Raw genomic sequence first — 21,081 nt, 5'->3', positions numbered from 1 at the left:
ATAATGCTCTTTTAGTGTAAGAGCTGTTTTAAAAAGACCGCCTGAAATTTCAGCCTGTTGTGGTGGGATGGAGTTTTGGTCTGCCTGGTGACATCACCACGTGGTACGTTTGTTAATAGACCAATACGAAAGAGAGTTCCAAACCTATCTGCCAATAACAGATCGTTTTCAGTTTTCTCCTACCCACTCAGACCACTCCTAGACAGTCCTAGCAAAATTGTTGTTTGAGAAATTTATCTTCGCTAAGAAGCTATTTTTTGTTTCTTTTTGGCCATTTCAATAGAAAACAATCACAGTAAGGTACTTAATTGTTACGCATAAATGTATTGGCCCTTTAACGATCAAGTTCTAATATTTACTCATCATTGGCCCTTTGTTGACATATGTGCGAGCCCTGCTGCCGCCAGATGGCGCTATTATTCCTCACGTCTTTTGTAATTGTCACGTAAGGAATAATCGCGCCATCTGGCGGCAGCAGGGCCACAGTTCATTCGAGAAATGACGTGCCTCAGGGGCGCGCATGACCTCTTGGACTGAAATATGTAACACAGGACTTAGCGGAACAAATATCGCCTACCGAAAAGGAAAGTAATTTTCTTCTTTCCTTTATAGCTTCACACGACTGTATTTAAAACTGGGAGCAACTTGGAAAACACTTACGGAAAACTTTAAAACTTCATCCACGGAGAATACCGGTAATGTGAGAATGTTGTTTGTTACAGTGGGATTTTTTTTAAATATTTTGTACAGCCTGTTATAGTTTTCCACTTGTACAAAACAACAACGGTTGTCTGTGGCGCAGTAATAGTTCTCCACAGCCGCAGTTTAGTCGACTAAACTAATCCTAGATCTGAGCTCATGAATCTTGTAACAGTGAAATCTTGCCAGTGAAAGTTATTATTGGTAGAAGGGTAAAATTGCGTCCCGCAATTCGGGGCGTTCCTGCATCTGCACCTCTTTCTTAATATGATATACAAAAGTATGTGGACACCTCTTCAAATTAGTGGATTCGGCTATTTCAGTCACATACATTTCTGACAGGTGTATACAATCAAGCACACAGCCATGCAATCTTCATAGACAAACATTGGCAGCAGATTTCGTTTTTTAATTTAACTAGGCAAGTCAGTTAAGAACAAATTCTAATTTACAATGACGGCCTACCGGGGAACAGTGGGTTAACTGCCTTGTTCAGGAGAAGAACGACAGATTTTTACCTTGTCAGCAAACTTTCGGTTACTGGCCCATCGCTCTAACCACTAGGCTACCTACTGCCCCCATAGAATGGCCTTACTGAAGAGCTCAGTGACTTTCAACATGGCACTGTCATAGGATGCCACCTTTCCAACAAGTCAGTTTGTCAAATTTCTGCCCTGGTCAACTGTAACTGTTATTGTGAAGTGGAAACGTTTAGGAGCAACAATGGCTCTGCTGCAAAGTGGTAGGACATAAAACCCCACAGAACGGGACCGCCAAATGCTGAAGCGCAGTGTGTAAAAATCTCTGTCCTCGTTTGCAACACTCACTACCGAGTTCCAAACTGCCTCTGGAAACAACATTAGCACAAGAACTGTTCGTCAGGAGTTTCATGGAATAGGTTTTCATGGCCGAGCAGCCAAACGTAAGATAAACATGCGCAATGCCAAGCTCGCCGCCATTGGAATCTGGAGCAGTGGAAACGTGTTCTCTGGAGCGATGAATCACGCTTCACCATCTGGCAGTCCATCGGACGAATCTGGGTTTGGTGGATGCCTGGAGAATGCTACCTGCCTGAATGCAAAGTGCCAACTGTAAAGTTTGGTAGAGGAGGAATAATGGTCTAGGTCTGTTTTTCATGGTTCGGGCTAGTCTCCTTAGTTCCAGTGAATGGAAATCTTAACGCTATAGATACAATGACATTCTAGACAATTCTGTGCTTCCAACTTTGTGGCAACAGTTTGGGGAAGGCCTTTTCCTGTTTCAGCATGACAATGCCCACGTGCATAAAAGTGAGGTCCATACAAAAATGGTTTGTCGATTTGTTGTGGAAGAACTTGACAGGCCTGCAGAGCCCTCACCTCAACCCCATCGAACACCTTTAGGATGAATTGGAACGCCAACTGTGAGCCAGGCCTAATCGCCCAACATCAGTCCCGGACCTCACTAATGCTCATGTGGCTGAATGGAAGCAAAACCCTGCAGCAATGTTCCAACATCTAGTGGAAAGCCTTCACAGAAGAGTGGAGGCTGTTATAGCCGCAAAGGGGGACCAACTCCATATTAATGCCCATGATTTTGGAATGATCCACATACTTTTGGTCATGTAGTGTACTTCTAATGGTAACCTTTTTTAAAGCTAGGACTCCGGTACAGAGGCGGGGCGCTCCGGTACAGTAGGTGACGGTAACGCACCATAACGTTGGATGCCAAACGTTGATAAACCCCACAGAAGAGGCGGGGGCGACAACGTTGGTAGCTAGCTAGCTAGGACAACGGTAGTCAGTGTCCTTCGCCCCCGCCTGACCGGGACTGTTTTCCCGCAGTGCTGTTAACAAAGGCGAGGGCAGGCGTTAGCGAAGCCGAAGGACACCGGGTTCCAGCTAGCTAGGACTCCGGTACACATCAGGCGGGATATGTAGCTCGTAACGATAGCTGGGTCTCTGGTACACAGCAGGCCGGGGCGACACCGGTAGCTAGTGATGATACCGGAGCTCCGAGCCATGAGTGAAGATCTGACTGGTTCAAACCGTGTTTTGCTAAATGAGAGATCCCACTGATTTGGCCGTTGTCTCGGCGCATTCTTCTCCTATTCCAAGCTGCTTTCAAACACTGACCTGGACACAGCACTTCCAAATGTAGTTAGGATTTTGTCCAAGAAGTTTCACCTGACTGGTAGTTTAGCAGGAAGAGTATGGACCATTCAGGGACATCTGAGGTCGAAACCCGTTGAAGGAACACCATTTAGAAGGGAAAAAAAGTGAAACCACACTTTCTGCTCAGTTCAAATAATTTGTTTTATTTAGTATAATATAATCTCCTGTCTTCAGCATCCTAAATAATGCCACAGATTCTGTTTTGTTTTTTAAAATGTATTTGAAGGCAAAAAGGGGACGTAGGATTTACTGCTACACCACGGAGTTTTGATGAAAACAGTGGAGAAAAAACCTGATAATCACACCGCTATTTATTTCTGGACAGCAGATGTTACTGATGTGCATTGTGAACAGATAATGAAGCTCGCAGTAATTGACCCTTTTCCGGCACAATTTGGTGAAAGCGGCGAAGCGTTCAGAAAGCCTCGATTACCCAGCTAACTAGGATGACGTTACACAGATGGAACCAGGGTTGCCAGATCTAGCTCAAATGTAGGCATCAGGTCGAAACCCGTTGACCCCTGAAAACCTATACAAAATGCCTGAACTAGCCCCCCCAAAAATGTTGCAGCAAGAGAGGAGTTGCCACATTTATCCAATAAATCCTTTTCCTATAAAGTTATTAAGCAAATTAAGGAATATAATTTTAACTGACATAAGCTGAGAAGCAAAATATGGTTTTCCATCAAAATAATAATTATTGCGAGTTTAAGAATAGGTCACGATAGAAGATAAATTGCCCCTATTAAACTCTCCAGAACATTTTCATCAATGGATGTCAGTTTAACTTGTTTAGACTGCTATGCTTAAGCAATAAGGCACGATGAGGTGTGGTATATGGGCTGTTCTTAGGATACAGCCCTTAGCCGTGGTATATTGGCCATATACCACAAACCCCTGACGTGCCTTATTGCTTAAGTAAACTGGTTACCAACAATTAGAACAGTAAAATGTTTTTGTCATTCCCGTGGTACACATCTGATATACCATGGCTTTCAACCAATCAGCATTCAGGGCTCAAACCACCCAGTTAATAATTGTAAATATACACTAGGTGGTTCGAGCCCTGAATTCTGATTGGCTGACAGCTGTGGTATATCAGACTGTATACCATGGGTATGACAAAACATTTATTTTTACTGCTCTAATTACATTCGCAACCAGTTTATAATAGCAATAAGGCACCTCAGGGGGTTTGAGGTATATGGCCCCTATACCACGGCTAAGGGCTGTGTCCAGGCACCTTGTTGCGTCGTGCTTAAGAACAGCCCTTAGCCGTGGTATATTGGCCTTATATCACACCCCCTTGGGCCTTATTTTTTAAATATATCCCGTTTGAGCATGTAGATAACTATATAGATAAATCCAACAGGAGAGTTTGAGTGATGAATATTGAAAAGAGAATCTCAGTCTCTGTGCTAGAAACACTTGGATTATCTTCTACAAATGAATGTTAGGAAATGTTCTGGTCATTGTGCAGTTATTATGTGCCAGATGTTAAGACTACTAACTGTTATAAACGGCCTATTTTTGGAACGCCCCGAATTGCAGGCCGCAATCACACACTGTTGGACAATTGTTGTGAACAGTGTAGTTAAGAGCGGGACGGGGAGGGATACTTTAAAGTTGGACCACTGCCCCCTCGTTTCCCGTAACCATAGTTCATTTTTAGTCACTGATCAACAGTCACAGTTTATTTTTGGTTATATTATTTTGAGCTCTTACATTGTAATGAATAGCACACTGCTGTTTGCTTATCATTGTTCTAATCTAGATAGTTTGCTGAATCATGCTCCCTCCCTCCCTCCCTCGTGATGCACAGTTAATACAGGGTGGATAGAGTATTCCCTCCTCCAGTATCTGTGCATTAGAGATGCCTCTAAACTGATTCAAACTCCCATTAGACAGCTCTACAAGCGAGCTTACCAAATAGGGAGTTTCACTCAGCAGCTATGTTCATTTCCTCCCGTTACGGCCTGTATGTACTTCCAAAAAAGGTCTAAATAAAAATACAAGCAACCAAAAAAAGGTCATTTTCAGCACCTCCAATGTATTGAGATGTTGTATACTTTCTGTTTGTGGCAGTATGAATGCCGAATATGCATTTGTTTCCCTTTGCTTGTTCATTTTTATTTATACCTTTTTTGGAAGTACATACCGGCCATAGCGGGAGTAAATTAAGATATTTGGTGAGTAAGGAACATATTTTGACATAACGCTTGCAGAACTGTCTAATGGGAGTTTGAATATGAGCTTCCAGGGCGTTAGAGAGGAGAACCATCCTACTCATTGTTGACATCTGTAATACACAGATACTGGGGCAGGTATCCCCTAGGGATCCCCGGATGGACTTTGATCTCCTTAAACCCCTTTTTAGATGACATTATGTACTCTTAAAACCTTTACCATCCTAACCTACTAAGATACCTACTAGGATCCTAACCAGCCATCTGACTAGGTGAAAAATCGATGTGCCCTTGAGCAAGGCACTTATCCCTAATTGCTCCTGTAAATTGCTCTGGATAAGAGCTTCTGCTAAATGACTAAAATGTCAAAAGTAACTTTTGTCATTCGTCATCATGTGTCTCTGTCTCTAGTGCCCTGTTTCTACAGTCCAGACAAGATCAACACTTCTTGAACCCCTCTCCTAGTGATGTCCCAACCTGACAGGAATATCTATTCTTCATTGGAGGGGGGCATCCAGCCCCCAAATGTAGGCTTTGGGCAGCCAAGCCCACCAGGATATGGGATGACCTTACCAAACACGCAGGGAATGCCGAACCCATTTGGGGGGCCAGGGCCTGCTCCAGGGGGGATGCCCTTCCCCACGCCTGGGGCATTTGGTCAGCCCATGTACTCCCAGGGTCACGGGAACCCAGGATATGGGATGACCTTACCCAACACGCAGGGAATGCCAAACTCATTTGGGGGGCCAGGGCCTGCTCCAGGGGGGATGCCCTTCCCCACGCCTGGTGCATTTGGTCAGCCCATGTACTCCCAGGGTCAGGGGAACCCAGGATATGGCACTGCACCTTATGCTCCCATGCCTGGGGCCTACGGTCAGGGCTTTGACAGCCCAAATCATGGTGAGTACTTCAAGTGTTAAAGGGATAGTTCACTCAAACTATCTTTGAGTATTTCGTTCATTAGTCCACAAAAGGATGCATGACAGCAGTGAAGTTTTCAAGATGGAGCACTTTCAGTAGGGAGCAAAAACGATGTGTGTTATCATTCATTGATAGATAGAAAGGGGCATTGGAAGTGTTTGTGGTCTGATGTGCATTGCATTGAGTCTGTCTTTTTTCCCAGACCTAAACACTGATTACCACAGCGATGATCAACCCCCAGGCTTCAGTGACAATAGTTCCTTCTCTCTTGGCTCTGGACTGGACGACAAGACCATAAGACGAGCCTTCATCCGGAAAGTAAGGGACAACCAGGATGACAAGAGGCTCCAAATCAGGACCTCAAGCAAACTTGAACTAAAGAAAAAATATTAACTTAAGATAAAATGGTTGTACATGCATCTGTATAGCCATCATAATAATCAAACAAAATGGCTTCAAAACATTTTTAAAGAGCAATCCTCAGAGTCTACATTTCATCTGTAGTTGGACTTGTAGTACAGTATGTATCCTGTATCTAATAGTCTCTGTCTCCTTGTCCACCTACAGGTCTTCATGGTGTTGACCGTCCAGCTGATGGTAACATTCTTCTTTGTGGCTCTCTTCACCTTTGTGGAGGAAATCAAAGTGTTCGTCAGGGCCAACACATGGACCTACTGGGTGTCCTATGGCGTCTTCTTCGTCTCTCTCATCACCATCAGCTGCTGTGGAGAGTTTCGCCGCAAACATCCATGGAACCTGATTGCACTAGTAAGTTAATAAGACCTGTCTCATTTAAATGGCCATTATTACCATTATAATTCTATACTTTATGGGCCTGTTTTCCAAACTCAGATGAAGCCTTTACCTGGACTAAAAAGCACGCTCAATGAACAATAGTATTCGTAGCTATTCTTTATGGGCCGGTTCTGTACATTTATCTAATTGAAGAAGAAAAATGTCTTATTCACTAAGTTTGTGTTGATATGTGCACTTCTACATAAAGTATTGTTGAAGTTGTAAAAGAGTTTGATTGACTCTCCTTGCCTCTGGTGTTTCCAGTCCATCCTGACCCTGGCTATGTCCTACATGGTGGGGATGATAGCTAGTTCTACGACACTGACTCAGTCATCATGGCCGTGGGCATCACTGCTGTTGTCTGCTTCACCGTGGTTATCTTTTCTCTCCAGGTCTGTATCCATCTCTCTCTCTCTCTCTCTCTCTCTCTATATATATATATATATATATATATATATATATATATATATATATATATATATATATATATCTCTATCTCTCTCTCTCTCTCTCTCTCTCTCTCTCTCTCTCTCTCTCCTCTCTATATATATATAATATATATATATATCTCTCTATCTCTCTATCTCTCTATCTCTCTATCTCTCTATCTCTCTATCTATATCTCTCTCTATCTCTCTCTCTCTATATCTCTATCTCTCTCTCTCTCTCTATCTCTCTATCTGTCTCTCTCTATCTCTATCTCTATATCTCTATCTGTCTCTATCTCTATCTCTCTATCTGTCTCTATCTCTCTCTCTCTCTCTATCTATATCTCTATCTGTCTCTGTCTCTATCTCTATCTGTCTCTATCTCTATCTGTCTCTATCTCTCTCTATCTGTCTCTCTCTCTATCTCTCTATCTGTCTCTCTCTATCTCTATCTCTCTCTCTATCTCTATCTCTCTCTCTCTCTCTATCTGTCTCTCTCTCTCTCTCTCTCTCTCTCTCTCTCTCTCTCTCTATATCTCTCTCTATCTCTCTCTCTCTCTCTATATATCTCTCTATCTGTCTCTGTCTCTCTCTCTATCTCTCTCTCTGTTTCTGTCTCTCTATCTCTCTCTCTATCTATATCTCTATCTCTCTCTCTATCTCTATCTATCTGTCTCTCTCTATCTGTCTCTCTCTATCTATCTCTATATCTGTCTATATCTATCTATCTCTATCTGTCTCTCTCTCTCTCTCTCTATCTATATCTGTCTCTCTCTCTCTCTCTCTATCTCTCTCTCTCTCTATCTCTCTATCTGTCTCTCTCTCTCTCTCTATCTGTCTCTCTCTCTCTGTCTCTATCTGTCTCTCTCTCTCTGTCTCTATCTGTCTCTCTCTGTCTCTATCTGTCTCTCTCTCTCTATCTCTATCTGTCTCTCTCTATCTCTATCTGTCTCTCTCTCTCTCTCTCTCTCTCTCTATCTATATCTCTATCTCTCTCTATCTCTATCTCTCTGTCTCTATCTCTCTCTCTATCTGTCTCTCTCTATCTCTATATCTCTCTCTCCATCTCTCCTCTGCTCTTCTCTGTCTCTCTGTCTTCTCTCTGTCTCTATCCTTGTCTCATCTCCTCTGTCTCCATCATCCTCCTCTCTCTCTGGTCTCTATCTGTCTCTCCTCTTCCTCTCATCTCTTCTATCTGTCTCGCTCTCTATCTCTATCTCCTCTCTCTCTCTCTCCTATCTCTCTCTCTCCTCCTCTCTATGCAAGACCTTCGCTCCCACAGTCACACACAGTATCTGGGTATGGGTTCACTTCCCGCTGTTAGAGCGTGGTAGGTACGGGACCAAAACAGAGGGGGAGTTGAGCCTCACGCTTCAACGCTCTTAGTTTGGGGAAATTGATGAACTCTGCTCTTTACTTTGTGCACTTACGTCATATCGCTGAGTGTACCTTTAAACAGCCTTCCTATGGAATCAAATTTAACAGGAATTGAACTGGAATTGACCCCGACCCTGCCATCATAGATACTGGCCCTGTTCAGTGATGGTACTGACCCTGCCCTGTTCAGTGATGGTACTTACCCTACCCTGTTCAGTGATGCTACTGACCTACCCTGTCATGAGGCTAGTGATGGTACTGACCCTACCCTGTTCAGTGATGGTACTGACCCTACCCTGTTCAGTGAGACTAGTGATGGTACTTACCCTACCCTGTTCAGTGAGGGCTAGTGATGGTACCCACCCTTACCCTGTTCAGTGAGGCTAGTGAGCTACTGACCCTACCCTGTTCAGTGAGGCTAGTGATGGTACTGACCCTACACCTGTTCAGTGAGGCTAGTGATGGTACTGACCCTACCCTGTTTCAGTGAGACTAGTGATGGTACTTACCCTACCCTGTTCAGTGAGGCTAGTGATGGTACCCACCCTACCCTGTTCAGTGAGGCTAGTGATGCTACTGACCCTACCTGTTCAGTGAGGCTAGTGATGGTACTGACCCTACCCTGTTCAGTGAGACTAGTGATGGTACTGACCCCTACCCTGTTCAGTGAGGCTAGTGATGGTACTGACCCTACCCTGTTCAGTGAGGCTAGTGATGGTACCCACCCTACCCTGTTCAGTGAGGCTAGGATGGTACTGACCCCTACCCTGTTCAGTGAGGCTAGTGATGGTACTGACCCTACCCTGTTCAGTGAGGCTAGTGATGGTACCCACCCTACCCTGTTCGGTGAGGCTAGTGATGGTACCCACTCTACCCTGTTCAGTGAGGCTAGTGATGGTACCCACCCTACCCTGTTCAGTGAGGCTAGTGATGCTACCCACCCTACCCTGTTCAGTGAGGCTAGTGATGGTACTGACCCTACCCTGTTCAGTGAGGCTAGTGATGGTACTGACCCTACCCTGTTCAGTGAGGCTAGTGATGGTACTGACCCTACCCTGTTCAGTGAGGCTAGTGATGGTACTGACCCTGCCCTGTTCAGTGAGGCTAGTGATGGTACTGACCCTACCCTGTTCAGTGAGGCTAGTGATGGTACTGACCCTACCCTGTTCAGTGAGGCTAGTGATGGTACTGACCTACCCTGTTCAGTGATGCTAGTGATGCTACTGACCCTACCCTGTTCAGTGAGGCTAGTGATGGTACCCACTCTACCCTGTTCAGTGAGGCTAGTGATGGTACCCACCCTACCCTGTTCAGTGAGGCTAGTGATGGTACCCACTCTACCCTGTTCAGTGAGGCTAGTGATGGTACCCACCCTACCTGGTTCAGTGAGGCCTAGTGATGGTACTGACCCTACCCTGTTCAGTGAGGCTAGTGATGGTACTGACCCTACCCTGTTCAGTGAGGCTAGTGATGGTACTTACCCTACCCTGTTCAGTGATGCTAGTGATGGTACCCACTCTACCCTGTTCAGTGAGGCTAGTGATGGTACTGACCCTACCCTGTTCAGTGAGGCTAGTGATGGTACTGACCCTGCCCTGTTCAGTGAGGCTAGTGATGGTACTGACCCTACCCTGTTCAGTGAGGCTAGTGATGGTACTTACCCTACCCTGTTCAGTGATGCTAGTGATGGTACCCACCCTACCCTGTTCAGTGAGGCTAGTGATGGTACTGACCCTACCCTGTTCAGTGAGGCTAGTGATGGTACTGACCCTGCCCTGTTCAGTGAGGCTAGTGATGGTACTGACCCTACCCTGTTCAGTGAGGCTAGTGATGGTACTGACCCTACCCTGTTCAGTGAGGCTAGTGATGGTACTGACCCTACCCTGTTCAGTGATGCTAGTGATTCTACTGTACAGTCCTATACCCTGTTTCAGTGAGGCTAGTGATGGTCCCACTCTACCCTGTTCAGTGAGGCTAGTGATGGTACCCACCCTACCCTGTTCAGTGAGGCTAGTGATGGTACCCACTCTACCCTGTTCAGTGAGGCTAGTGATGGTACCCACCCTACCCTGTTCAGTGAGGCTAGTGATGGTACTGACCCTACCCTGTTCAGTGAGGCTAGTGATGGTACTGACCCTACCCTGTTCAGTGAGGCTAGTGATGGTACTTACCCTACCCTGTTCAGTGATGCTAGTGATGGTACCCACTCTACCCTGTTCAGTGAGGGCTAGTGATGTACCCCACCCTACCCTGTTCAGTGAGGCTAGTGATGGTACCCACTCTACCCTGTTCAGTGAGGCTAGTGATGGTACCCACTCTACCCTGTTCAGTGAGGCTAGTGATGGTACCCACCCTACCCTGTTCAGTGAGGCTAGTGATGGTACCCACCCTACCCTGTTCAGTGAGGCTAGTGATGGTACCCACTCTACCCTGTTCAGTGAGGCTAGTGATGGTACCCACCCTACCCTGTTCAGTGAGGCTAGTGATGCTACTGACCCTACCCTGTTCAGTGAGGCTAGTGATGGTACTGACCCTACCCTGTTCAGTGAGGCTAGTGATGGTACCCACTCTACCCTGTTCAGTGAGGCTAGTGATGGTACCCACCCTACCCTGTTCAGTGAGGCTAGTGATGGTACTGACCCTACCCTGTTCAGTGAGGCTAGTGATGGTACTGACCCTACCCTGTTCAGTGAGACTAGTGATGCTACTGACCCTACCCTGTTTCAGTGAGGCTAGTGATGGTACCCACCCTACCCTGTTCAGTGAGGCTAGTGATGGTACTTACCCTACCCTGTTCAGTGAGGCTAGTGATGGTACCCACTCTACCCTGTTCAGTGAGGCTAGTGATGGTACTGACCCTACCCTGTTCAGTGAGACTAGTGATGGTACTGACCCTACCCTGTTCAGTGAGGCTAGTGATGGTACTGACCCTACCCTGTTCAGTGAGGCTAGTGATGGTACCCACCCTACCCTGTTCAGTGAGGCTAGTGATGGTACCTACCCTGCCCTGTTCAGTGAGGCTAGTGATGGTACCTACCCTGTTCAGTGAGGCTAGTGATGGTACTGACCCTACCCTGTTCAGTGAGGCTAGTGATGTACTGACCCTACCTGTTCAGTGAGACTAGTGATGGTACTGACCCTACCCTGTTCAGTGAGACTAGTGATGGTACTGACCCTGCCCTGTTCAGTGAGGCTAGTGATGGTACTGACCCTACCCTGTTCAGTGAGGCTAGTGATGCTACTGACCCTACCCTGTTCAGTGATGGTACTGACCCTGCCCTGTTCAGTGATGCTACTGACCCTACCCTGTTCAGTGAGGCTAGTGATGGTACTGACCCTGCCCTGTTCAGTGAGGCTAGTGATGGTACTGACCCTACCCTGTTCAGTGAGGCTAGTGATGGTACTGACCCTACCCTGTTCAGTGAGGCTAGTGATATTATTATTGTTTGATAGTAAATGAGAGTCACGTCATTGGCTAATCACTAATATGTCCCTTTGACCTTTGGCATTCTTCCTGACCCGACCTCCGACCCCATACAGACCAAGTATGACTTCACTTCCTGTCACGGTGTGCTGTTGGTCTGTCTGATTGTCCTGGTCCTCTTCGGCTTCCTCTGCATCTTCATCCGCAACAAGATCCTGGAACTGGTCTACGCCTCGCTGGGCGCTCTACTCTTCACATGCGTAAGTCCTTGTCACAAATACCACCCTATTTTCTTTATAGCGCACTACTTTTGACCATTGTAGTGCACTATTTAGGGAATGGTGCTATTAGGGATGCATACTAAAATCTCTTTCTTTGGTAATGATCGTGATTATCATAGGTGGTGTCTCTTTTCCTGTAGAAACGATACTGGTGGTGGTAGTAGGGCAACTATTTAAGTATTCATGCAAGTGTTTTGATTGATGGGCCCTGGCCAAAGTAATGCACTATATAGGGAACAGGGTGCCATTTTGTACACAGTCTTAGTCATTATTTTACATGTGTTGTCAGACCAAATCGAGACCTTATCTCACAGCACATATCTTGCTAAATAGAATGAGTAGAATGCTGATTCTAATTGTGATAATAGAATGATCATTGTTTTGAATGTGATTGATTCCAGTTCTTGGCTGTGGACACTCAGCTGCTGCTTGGCAACAAGGAGAATGCCCTGAGTCCAGAGGACTATGTTTTTGCTGCTCTCTCCCTGTACACTGACATCATCAACATCTTCCTCTACATCCTGGCTATCGTTGGAAGAGCACGGAACTGAGAGCTTCCTCTAAAGGAACCATTTGAAGGATGAAGGAGTCTTTTTACAGGAGTTACTCATCTTTTCCATATCTAGTACAACACCTGCTACACATTGTTTTATGTGCCTATGTCTCAGGTGAACACTGCTGTCGCCTGTTGTCCTAAATGTGGTTCCCTATGCGCTTTTAGAGCAGTGGTTCCCAAACTGTGGGGCGCGCCCCCTAGCGAACTCAGTCCGGCTTTGAACTTACTGTTGAAAGTTGTAACAGTAGAATGCACAAGGTGACGTTTCTAAATGGGGTGGTGCATCATCAGTTCCTCTTGTCAGTCATCGCAGAGCGTGTTTGGGAAACCCTGATTTAGCAGATGTTCTTATCCAGAGCCATGTATTTTTCTATTGTGTTAATATTTTTCTTTGCTAATTTTCATACTTTTTTAACTCTGCATTGTTGGGGAAAGACTCGTAAATAAGCATTTCACGGTGAAGTCTACACCTGTTGTATTCGGCGCATGTTACAAAACATTTGATTTGACTTAGTCAGTTCATTCAACTTGGGTAACTAAACAACCACATATCACAGTCATAGCAAGTAACTCTGCTTGATAGTACTCCCTCATGTTCATTGTGCTCAGTCTTCTTTTCTTTTTTTAAATTATTTTTCTTTTTTCTTCTAGGGTGGCATCAGCTTAATATTGCGGAAAGAATATTGCTTCCATCAATGTAATTGTCTGCATAATTTCCAATCCCCCATTTATTTTTTGGGGTAAATATATATATCCATACATGCATGCATACATATACACATATATACATACACATACCTATATAGACATACTTTTTAAAAGAATATACCTTTATTATTATTCCCCGCAAACCCTACCACCGATCCCCCAATTGGAGTAAACTAATAAACCCTTACCTTCAATTTATTCACCTTATACACATTTTGCAGACACAGTCTATTTTACAATAGTTATTTTTTGTTGTTTTTAGTCCTTCCTCTATTTCTGATGTCCATCCAGTTTGATTTATATTTGTAACTGTGCTATATCACAGTTACAAATCATTGTGCTCAGTTTTACCACAATCCAGACTGGTTTAAATTGTGTAGTGTGAATCATTAATAATATTTGAATTCAATTTGTTTTGTGATATTTCTGATGTTTGTGAGTCTTTGCAGCTGTATTTGTTGATAGTTATTCAATTAAAACTGAATTGTAATCTCTCTTTTTATCAGTGCTGGTGATTACTGGATGCTGCTAAATCGTTTCTAATAGTTTATGAATCGTGATTATGCACTTTGATATGATTTTTTTCTAAGCCAAAAGCATGAATGTCAGTTTGTTAATGATATTTTTCAAGACATTTGTGCCTCGTTTTCAGCTTTTCAGTCTGGAGAAACATGGTGTGAGAAATGATTTCCTCTGATGCAATGCAAATGTACAGCGTCAGAATGACGTATAGCCTATCTGTTTAGACGTCATAAAGGAGATTCTATAATTATGTTCAATATGGAATTATGACACACGACATAACGGTGTTAAAAGTTAAATCCAACGTTCTGACACCCTATTATGATGCTATTTATAACCTATTTCATTTCAGGATTTGATTTATAAGACAGACGGAAAGGGTCTACAAACTTACGGGTTGTGCCTCAACTGTCTGAACGCCTGAAGTAGGCGCTTGGAGTCGGGGGAAGTGTCTGGGTGGATATGGATACAGAGGGGGGCGGTGCGTCATTGCGCTTGGAGAATGAGAAACTGCGGCACGAGAATGACGACCTGAAAATAAGGCTTGGCTTGATGAAGGAAAACTTTGATCTGAAGTCCAAACTGCAAACCTCCGCTCTAACCAGCGATACTCTCAGGGAATCGACAGGTAACTGTTCAAGTATGGTTTACGCATCGCAATCTCCATCTATGTGGGTGACGGTAGTGCGCGTGCCGCTCTTTGCCACTAGAGGACGTCCAAGGACGTCAGTACGGTTCGAATTAATAAGCAGGGTTGGAGAAACTAAACAAATGTAATTGGATAAGGAATTTCACTATACGTCGTGAAATGAAATTGAATTAATCCCAACATTAGTACTGCCATGCAGGTCCTAGCAACAGCCAGCTAAAATATTGGACGTATAATAATAATAATAATAAGGGTGGCAGATAGGCTAGTGGTTAAGAGCTTTAGGCCACTAACCGAAAAGATGCTGGTTCGAATCCCTGAGCCGACTAGATGAAACATCTGTCTGTGCCCCTGAGCAAGGCACTTAACTCTAAGGCGCTCTGGATAAGAGCATCTGCTAAATGACTAACTAAATAATTTATTCAATTTATATAGCTCTATTCATTACATAAAGACATTTCGTAGTGATGTAAAGCAAAAAAAATAAAAATAATGTAAAAACAACATTAAGTTCATGAGTTGATCTAAGGTCAAGAGACTGAAGGTTGAGAACGTTCATGGTTCCATTGTTAAGACGTTGCCAGACCTTAAAACGCCTGGATAGATATTTTACCTATCGACTAACCAAATCATATGTTATAGCAATCTGTCAATCTGTCAGCATCAACCAATGGTTGTGTGCGACGTCTAAGCAACCCATGGCTTCAGTGAGGTCAGCAGAGGGAGGATGTAGTCAAAGGGGAGAGCATCTACATATAATTGCTTATTATTTTTTGCCTGGTTTCTTTTTGTCTCAATTTGTCACCCTTTTTGCATTTAGAATTGATTCTGATGTGAATTTCCTACCCACAGGCAGGAACACAACTATTCAGTGGCAAGACATCGTGGATGAGGACAGATTCAAACATGAGCTGCATCAATCGTCCAAACATTCTCACAGAACGTCTTCCCCGGTTAACCTGGAGTCCTACACCAAGAGCTGCATGTACACAGACCCACGAGAACATGAAGAGACTGCAAGCTGTTCTTACATCATGTCTCACAAGGTGAAAGGTGTGTGAAATGGTCGTTTGCTCATTACAATGTTGTGACATGATCCTTAGAGAAAAATGTCACCATTTTGTATCAACTGAGCTGATTATGACAATATTGTAATAGCAAAATAGAATAGAAAAATATGTATTCAAAACTATTGTATAGGTCCCAAATTGCACCCCATTTCCTATATAGTGCATTGTTAGGTATGCGTAACTGGCTGTAAGGGAGTCAGGCGCAGGAGAGCAGAATTTGGGTAGCAAACAGAGCCTTTTATTTAGGCGAACAAAAACACACTGCACAACGAACACTAAATACAATACGGGTTGACATAACCCAGCGCAACCAGTCTAACGTGCGCATACATCAAACCATAAACAATCCCACACAAAGACATGGGGGGAATAGAGGGTTAAATACACAACAAGTAAATGAGGGAATTGAAACCAGGTGTGAGGAAAACAAGACAAAACAAATGGAAAATGAAAGTGGATCGATGATGGCTAGAAGACCGCCGAGCGCCGCCCAAACAAGGAGAGGACCTGACTTCGACTGAAGTCATGACATGCATAACTTTTGAGTAGGGCCTATAGGGCTGCTAAATGACTTAAATGTCAATAGTAGAGCACAATATACAGTGAGGGAAAAAAGTATTTGATCCCCTGCTGATTTTGTACGTTTGCCAACTGACAAAGAAATGATCAGTCTATAATTGTAATGGTAGGTTTATTTGAACAGTGAGAGACAGAATAACAACAACAAAAAATCCAGAAAAACGCATGTAAAAAATGTTATAACATGATTTGCATTTTAATGAGGGAAATAAGTATTTGACCCCTCTGCAAAACATGACTTAGTACTTGGTGGCAAAACCATTGCTGGCAATTACAGAGGTCAGACGTTTCTTGTAGTTGGCCACCAGGTTTGCACACATCTCAGGAGAGATTTTGTCCCACTCCTCTTTGCAGATCTTCTCCAAGTCATTAAGGTTTCGAGGCTGACGTTTGGCAACTCGAACTTTCAGCTCCCTCCTCAGATTTTCTATGGGATTAAGGTCTGGAGACTGGCTAGGCCACTCCAGGACCTTAATGTGCTTCTTCTTGAGCCACTCCTTTGTTGCCTTGGCCGTGTGTTTTGGGTCATTGTCATGCTGGAATACCCATCCACGACCCATTTTCAATGCCCTGGCTGAGGGAAGGAGGTTCTCACCCAAGATTTGATGGTACATGGCCCCGTCCATCGTCCCTTTGATGTGGTGAAGTTGTCCTGTCCCCTTAGCAGAAAGACACCCCCAAAGCATAATGTTTCCACCTCCATGTTTGACGGTGGGGATGGTGCTCTTGGGGTCATAGGCAGCATTCCTCCTCCTCCAAACACGGCGAGTTGAGTTGCCAATGAGCTCAATTTTGGTCTCATCTGACCACAACACTTTCACCCAGTTGTCCTCTGAATCATTCAGATGTTCATTGGCAAACTTCAGACGGGCATGTATATGTGCTTTCTTGAGCAGGGGGACCTTGCGGGCGCTGCAGGATTTCAGTCCTTCACGGCGTAGTGTTTTACCTATTGTTTTCTTGGTGACTATGGTCCCAGCTGCCTTGAGATCATTGACAAGATCCTCCCGTGTAGTTCTGGGCTGATTCCTCACCGTTCTCATGATCATTGCAACTCCACGAGGTGAGTTCTTGCATGGAGCCCCAGGCCGAGGGAGATTGACAGTTCTTTTGTGTTTCTTCCATTTGCGAATAATCGCACCAACTGTTGTCACCTTCTCACCAAGCTGCTTGGTGATGGTCTTGTAGCCCATTCCAGCCTTGTGTAGGTCTATAATCTTGTCCCTGACATCCTTGGAGAGCTCTTTGGTCTTGGCCATGGTGGAGAGTTTGGAATCTGATTGCTTCTGTGGACAGGTGTCTTTTATACAGGTAACAAACTGAGATTAGGAGCACTCCCTTTAAGAGTGTGCTCCTAATATCAGCTTGTTACCTGTATAAAAGACACCTGGGAGCCAGAAATCTTTGTGATTGAGAGGGGGTGAAATACTTATTTCCCTCATTAAAATGCAAATCAATTTATAACATTTTTGACATGCGTTTTTCTGGATTTTTTTGTTCTTATTCTGTCTCTCACTGTTGAAATAAACCTACCATTAAAATTATAGACTGATCATTTCTTTGTCAGTGGGCAAACGTACAAAATCAGCAGGGGATCAAATCCTTTTTTCCCTCACTGTAGGAAACAGGATGCCGTTTGGGATGTTGCTTAGAATAGGAACATTTTGTTAAACTAGGTGTGGATGAATGTTTCTGTTGGTGTAATGAGATCTATTGAAGTAATCCATGCAGATTCAGAGGTTGGTGTTGTAATGGTGTTTATTGTTCAGATCCAGAGCGGTTGGTGGGGGAGATAGCCTTCCAGCTGGATCGAAGGATCCTGTCCTATGTATTCCAAGGCCAGACCAGACTCTATGGGTTCACTGTGCTCAATATACGAGACAAGATCATTCAGGTGGGAACTGTGTGTGTGTGTGTGTGTGTGTGTGTGTGTGTTGTCCTTTATACAAAAGGCGGTCATTCCAGTTTTTGAATTTTAAGAAAGTTGAAACACCATATTCCTTCCTTCTGTCAACTAAGGGATAATAGGCTAGTTGAACAACATATTCCTTCTGTCAACTAAGGGATAATAGGCTAGTTGAACAACATATTCCTTCTGTCAGCTAAGGGATAATAGGCTAGTTGAACAACATATTCCTTCTGTCAGCTAAGGGATAATAGGCTAGTTGAACAACATATTCCTTCTGTCTGCTAAGGGATAATAGGCTAGTTGAACAACATATTCCTTCTGTCAGCTAAGGGATAATAGGCTAGTTGAACAACATATTCCTTCTGTCTGCTAAGGGATAATAGGCTAGTTGAACAACATATTCCTTCTGTCTGCTAAGGGATAATAGGCTAGTTGAACAACATATTCCTTCTGTCTGCTAAGGGATAATAGGCTAGTTGAACAACATATTCCTTCTGTCTGCTAAGGGATAATAGGCTAGTTGAACAACATATTCCTTCTGTCTGCTAAGGGATAATAGGCTAGTTGAACAACATATTCCTTCTGTCAGCTAAGGGATAATAGGCTAGTTGAACAACATATTCCTTCCTTCTGTCTGCTAAGGGATAATAGGCTAGTTGAACAACATATTCCTTCCTTCTGTCTGCTAAGGGATAATAGGCTAGTTGAACAACATATTCCTTCTGTCTGGATAATAGGCTAGTTGAACAACATATTCCTTCTGTCTGCTAAGGGATAATAGGCTAGTTGAACAACATATTCCTTCCTTCTGTCAGCTAAGGGATAATAGGCTAGTTGAACAACATATTCCACCAGGGTGTGGTTGTGTGCCATGTAGTCATTTCAATCATTCACACACAGATGGAAATCAAAGCCTCCTAAACCGGGTTATTCCCAGGTCAAAATGGTTTTCCTTTTCCTAAGAAGTTAATTCCAAATCTGTTGTAAACAAATGTGTGAGAGAGAGTTGGATAATGACATGTACAGTATACCTGAATAAGAAACTCTACAGGCTAATCCCCCACTCCCATGAGGTTGTGACAGTGTCCCAAATGGCACCTTCTAAACTATATAGTGCACTACATTTGACTGTGTGTCCCCTCAGGTGTCCACACACCCTCTGACGGGGAAGGTGGACGAGGGCTACAGGCTCCAGCTGTCCCAGCGTCACGCTGAGCTGATGGCCAAGCTGAAGCAGCTAGGCTATAGTATGACTCTCCATCCCCCCTTCACAGAGTTCATCATCAACACCTACGGCATCCTGAAGCAGAGGGCTGACTCCTACAGCGCCCAGGAGCTGGGATACAACAGGTGATGATGTAGCTCCCATGTAGTCCCTTCAGGGTACAAGCTTGGCTGTGATGTCAGAGCTCACCTTTCCTGCCATCAGGTTGGAGGTGTCAGACAATTACTGTAAAGGCTGCACTGCACGCTTCAGGAGGAGTTTCATCCCTGCGGGGGGGGGGGTTTATCACCATGAATCATTAACAATTCTATGAAGCTTCCTCCTATATGTGCAGGTGTGGGGGGACTGTTTACTGTTGTTTGTTTGCTGCCATGTTACAATGTGGTTTATGTAATGTGTGGTTTGTGTATGTAATGTGTGGTTTGTTTATGTAATGTGAGGTTTGTGTATGTAATGTATGAGCTGTAGTAGGATTTTCCTCTTGTAGGACAATAAACAACAATCTAAACTCAACAGCTCGGACTTCCTCAGGAGAGTAGTTATCAACGCAGCCCCCTGCAAACTGCTGAAGGATCTCCTGCTGCTGTTCAGTTGCCTCTCTTTCATGGCAAGGCAGGACGGCAAGCCCCTCTTCCTCTGGTAGACGGGCTGGGAATAGCTCTGGTCCAGGGCGTTACGTGCAGCTTGCTGATTCTGGGCCTTTTATAAACGTTTAGGACCAGAGCTAGACTGGGACGGCCACTGACACCACCTCCCTCCACAGCAGAGGTTTTACACTATAAACAAATGACTCAAACCCAACTCTTAACGTGTCTAAGCTTGTATTGCTTTGGAGACAAGCGCTCTCTCATACAAACTTCACACACCCTCCGCAGACAGGACAGCTCTGCATCTCCTGCATTGGACCATTTCCTAGTTTAGCCTTTTTAATTCATATTTTCCATTCACTTGGTTTGTTGGTTGGTTGCACTGAGCTGTCTTTGTGAGTTACCTGACATTATATTTCCATATTGAAATGACAGACATGGAAAAACCTGGACAGAATAAATACTTCCAGGGCTCTTTGGGCCATTTAAAATGCATTTCAACAAAGAAAAAGCAGTGTGTTTAAGTAATGTATACACAACTAATTTTCATATACACTGAACAAAGTTTAAACAACATGTCAAATATTTGTCCCATGGTTCATGAGCTGAAATAAAAAATCCCAGACATTTTTCATACACACAAGCTTATTTCTCTCAAATTTTGTGCACAAATTTTGTTTACATCCCTGTTAGTGAGCATTTATCCTTTGCCAAGATAATCCAGCTACCTGACAGGTGTGTCATATCAAGAAGCTGATTAAACTGCATGATCATTACACAGGTCCACCTTGTGCTGGGGACAATAAAAGGCCACTTTAAAATGAGCAGTTTTATCACACAACACAATGCCATAGATGTCTCAAGTTTTGAGGCATGGTGACTGCAGGAATGTCCACCAGGGCTGTTGCCAGAGACATGAATGTTCATTTCTCTGCCATAAGCTGCCTCCAATGTCATTTTACAGAATTTGCCAGTACATCCAACCGGCCTCACAACCACAGACCATGTGTAA

The 21,081-nt window shown here is 44.1% G+C and overlaps 1 protein-coding gene and 1 pseudogene across 2 annotated transcripts; both read left to right on the top strand.

Annotated features, from left to right (window-relative positions):
- The first annotated feature begins 473 nt into the window (after nucleotides 1-473).
- On the top strand, nucleotides 474-13,382 carry LOC115187600 (protein lifeguard 1-like; annotated as a pseudogene).
- A 377-nt stretch (nucleotides 13,383-13,759) lies between these two features.
- LOC115187601 (speriolin-like protein) lies at nucleotides 13,760-20,130 on the top strand. Of its 2 annotated transcripts, XM_029746555.1 has the most exons (5): nucleotides 13,760-14,678; nucleotides 15,552-15,752; nucleotides 18,118-18,242; nucleotides 19,402-19,607; nucleotides 19,999-20,130. In XM_029746555.1, exons 1-5 carry the CDS (start codon nucleotides 14,513-14,515, stop codon nucleotides 20,123-20,125), a joined length of 825 nt encoding a protein of 274 aa, XP_029602415.1. In that variant the 5' UTR covers nucleotides 13,760-14,512; the 3' UTR covers nucleotides 20,126-20,130. The 2 variants fall into 2 exon arrangements, with proteins under 2 accessions (XP_029602415.1, XP_029602413.1); XM_029746553.1 differs by lacking the exon at nucleotides 13,760-14,678 and having other exon boundaries at nucleotides 14,919-15,752.
- The last annotated feature ends 951 nt before the right edge of the window (nucleotides 20,131-21,081 follow it).

Source organism: Salmo trutta, unplaced genomic scaffold, assembly GCF_901001165.1.
Source record: "Salmo trutta unplaced genomic scaffold, fSalTru1.1, whole genome shotgun sequence".
Classification (NCBI taxonomy): domain Eukaryota; kingdom Metazoa; phylum Chordata; class Actinopteri; order Salmoniformes; family Salmonidae; genus Salmo; species Salmo trutta.
This window is presented reverse-complemented; position numbering and strand designations above follow the sequence as displayed.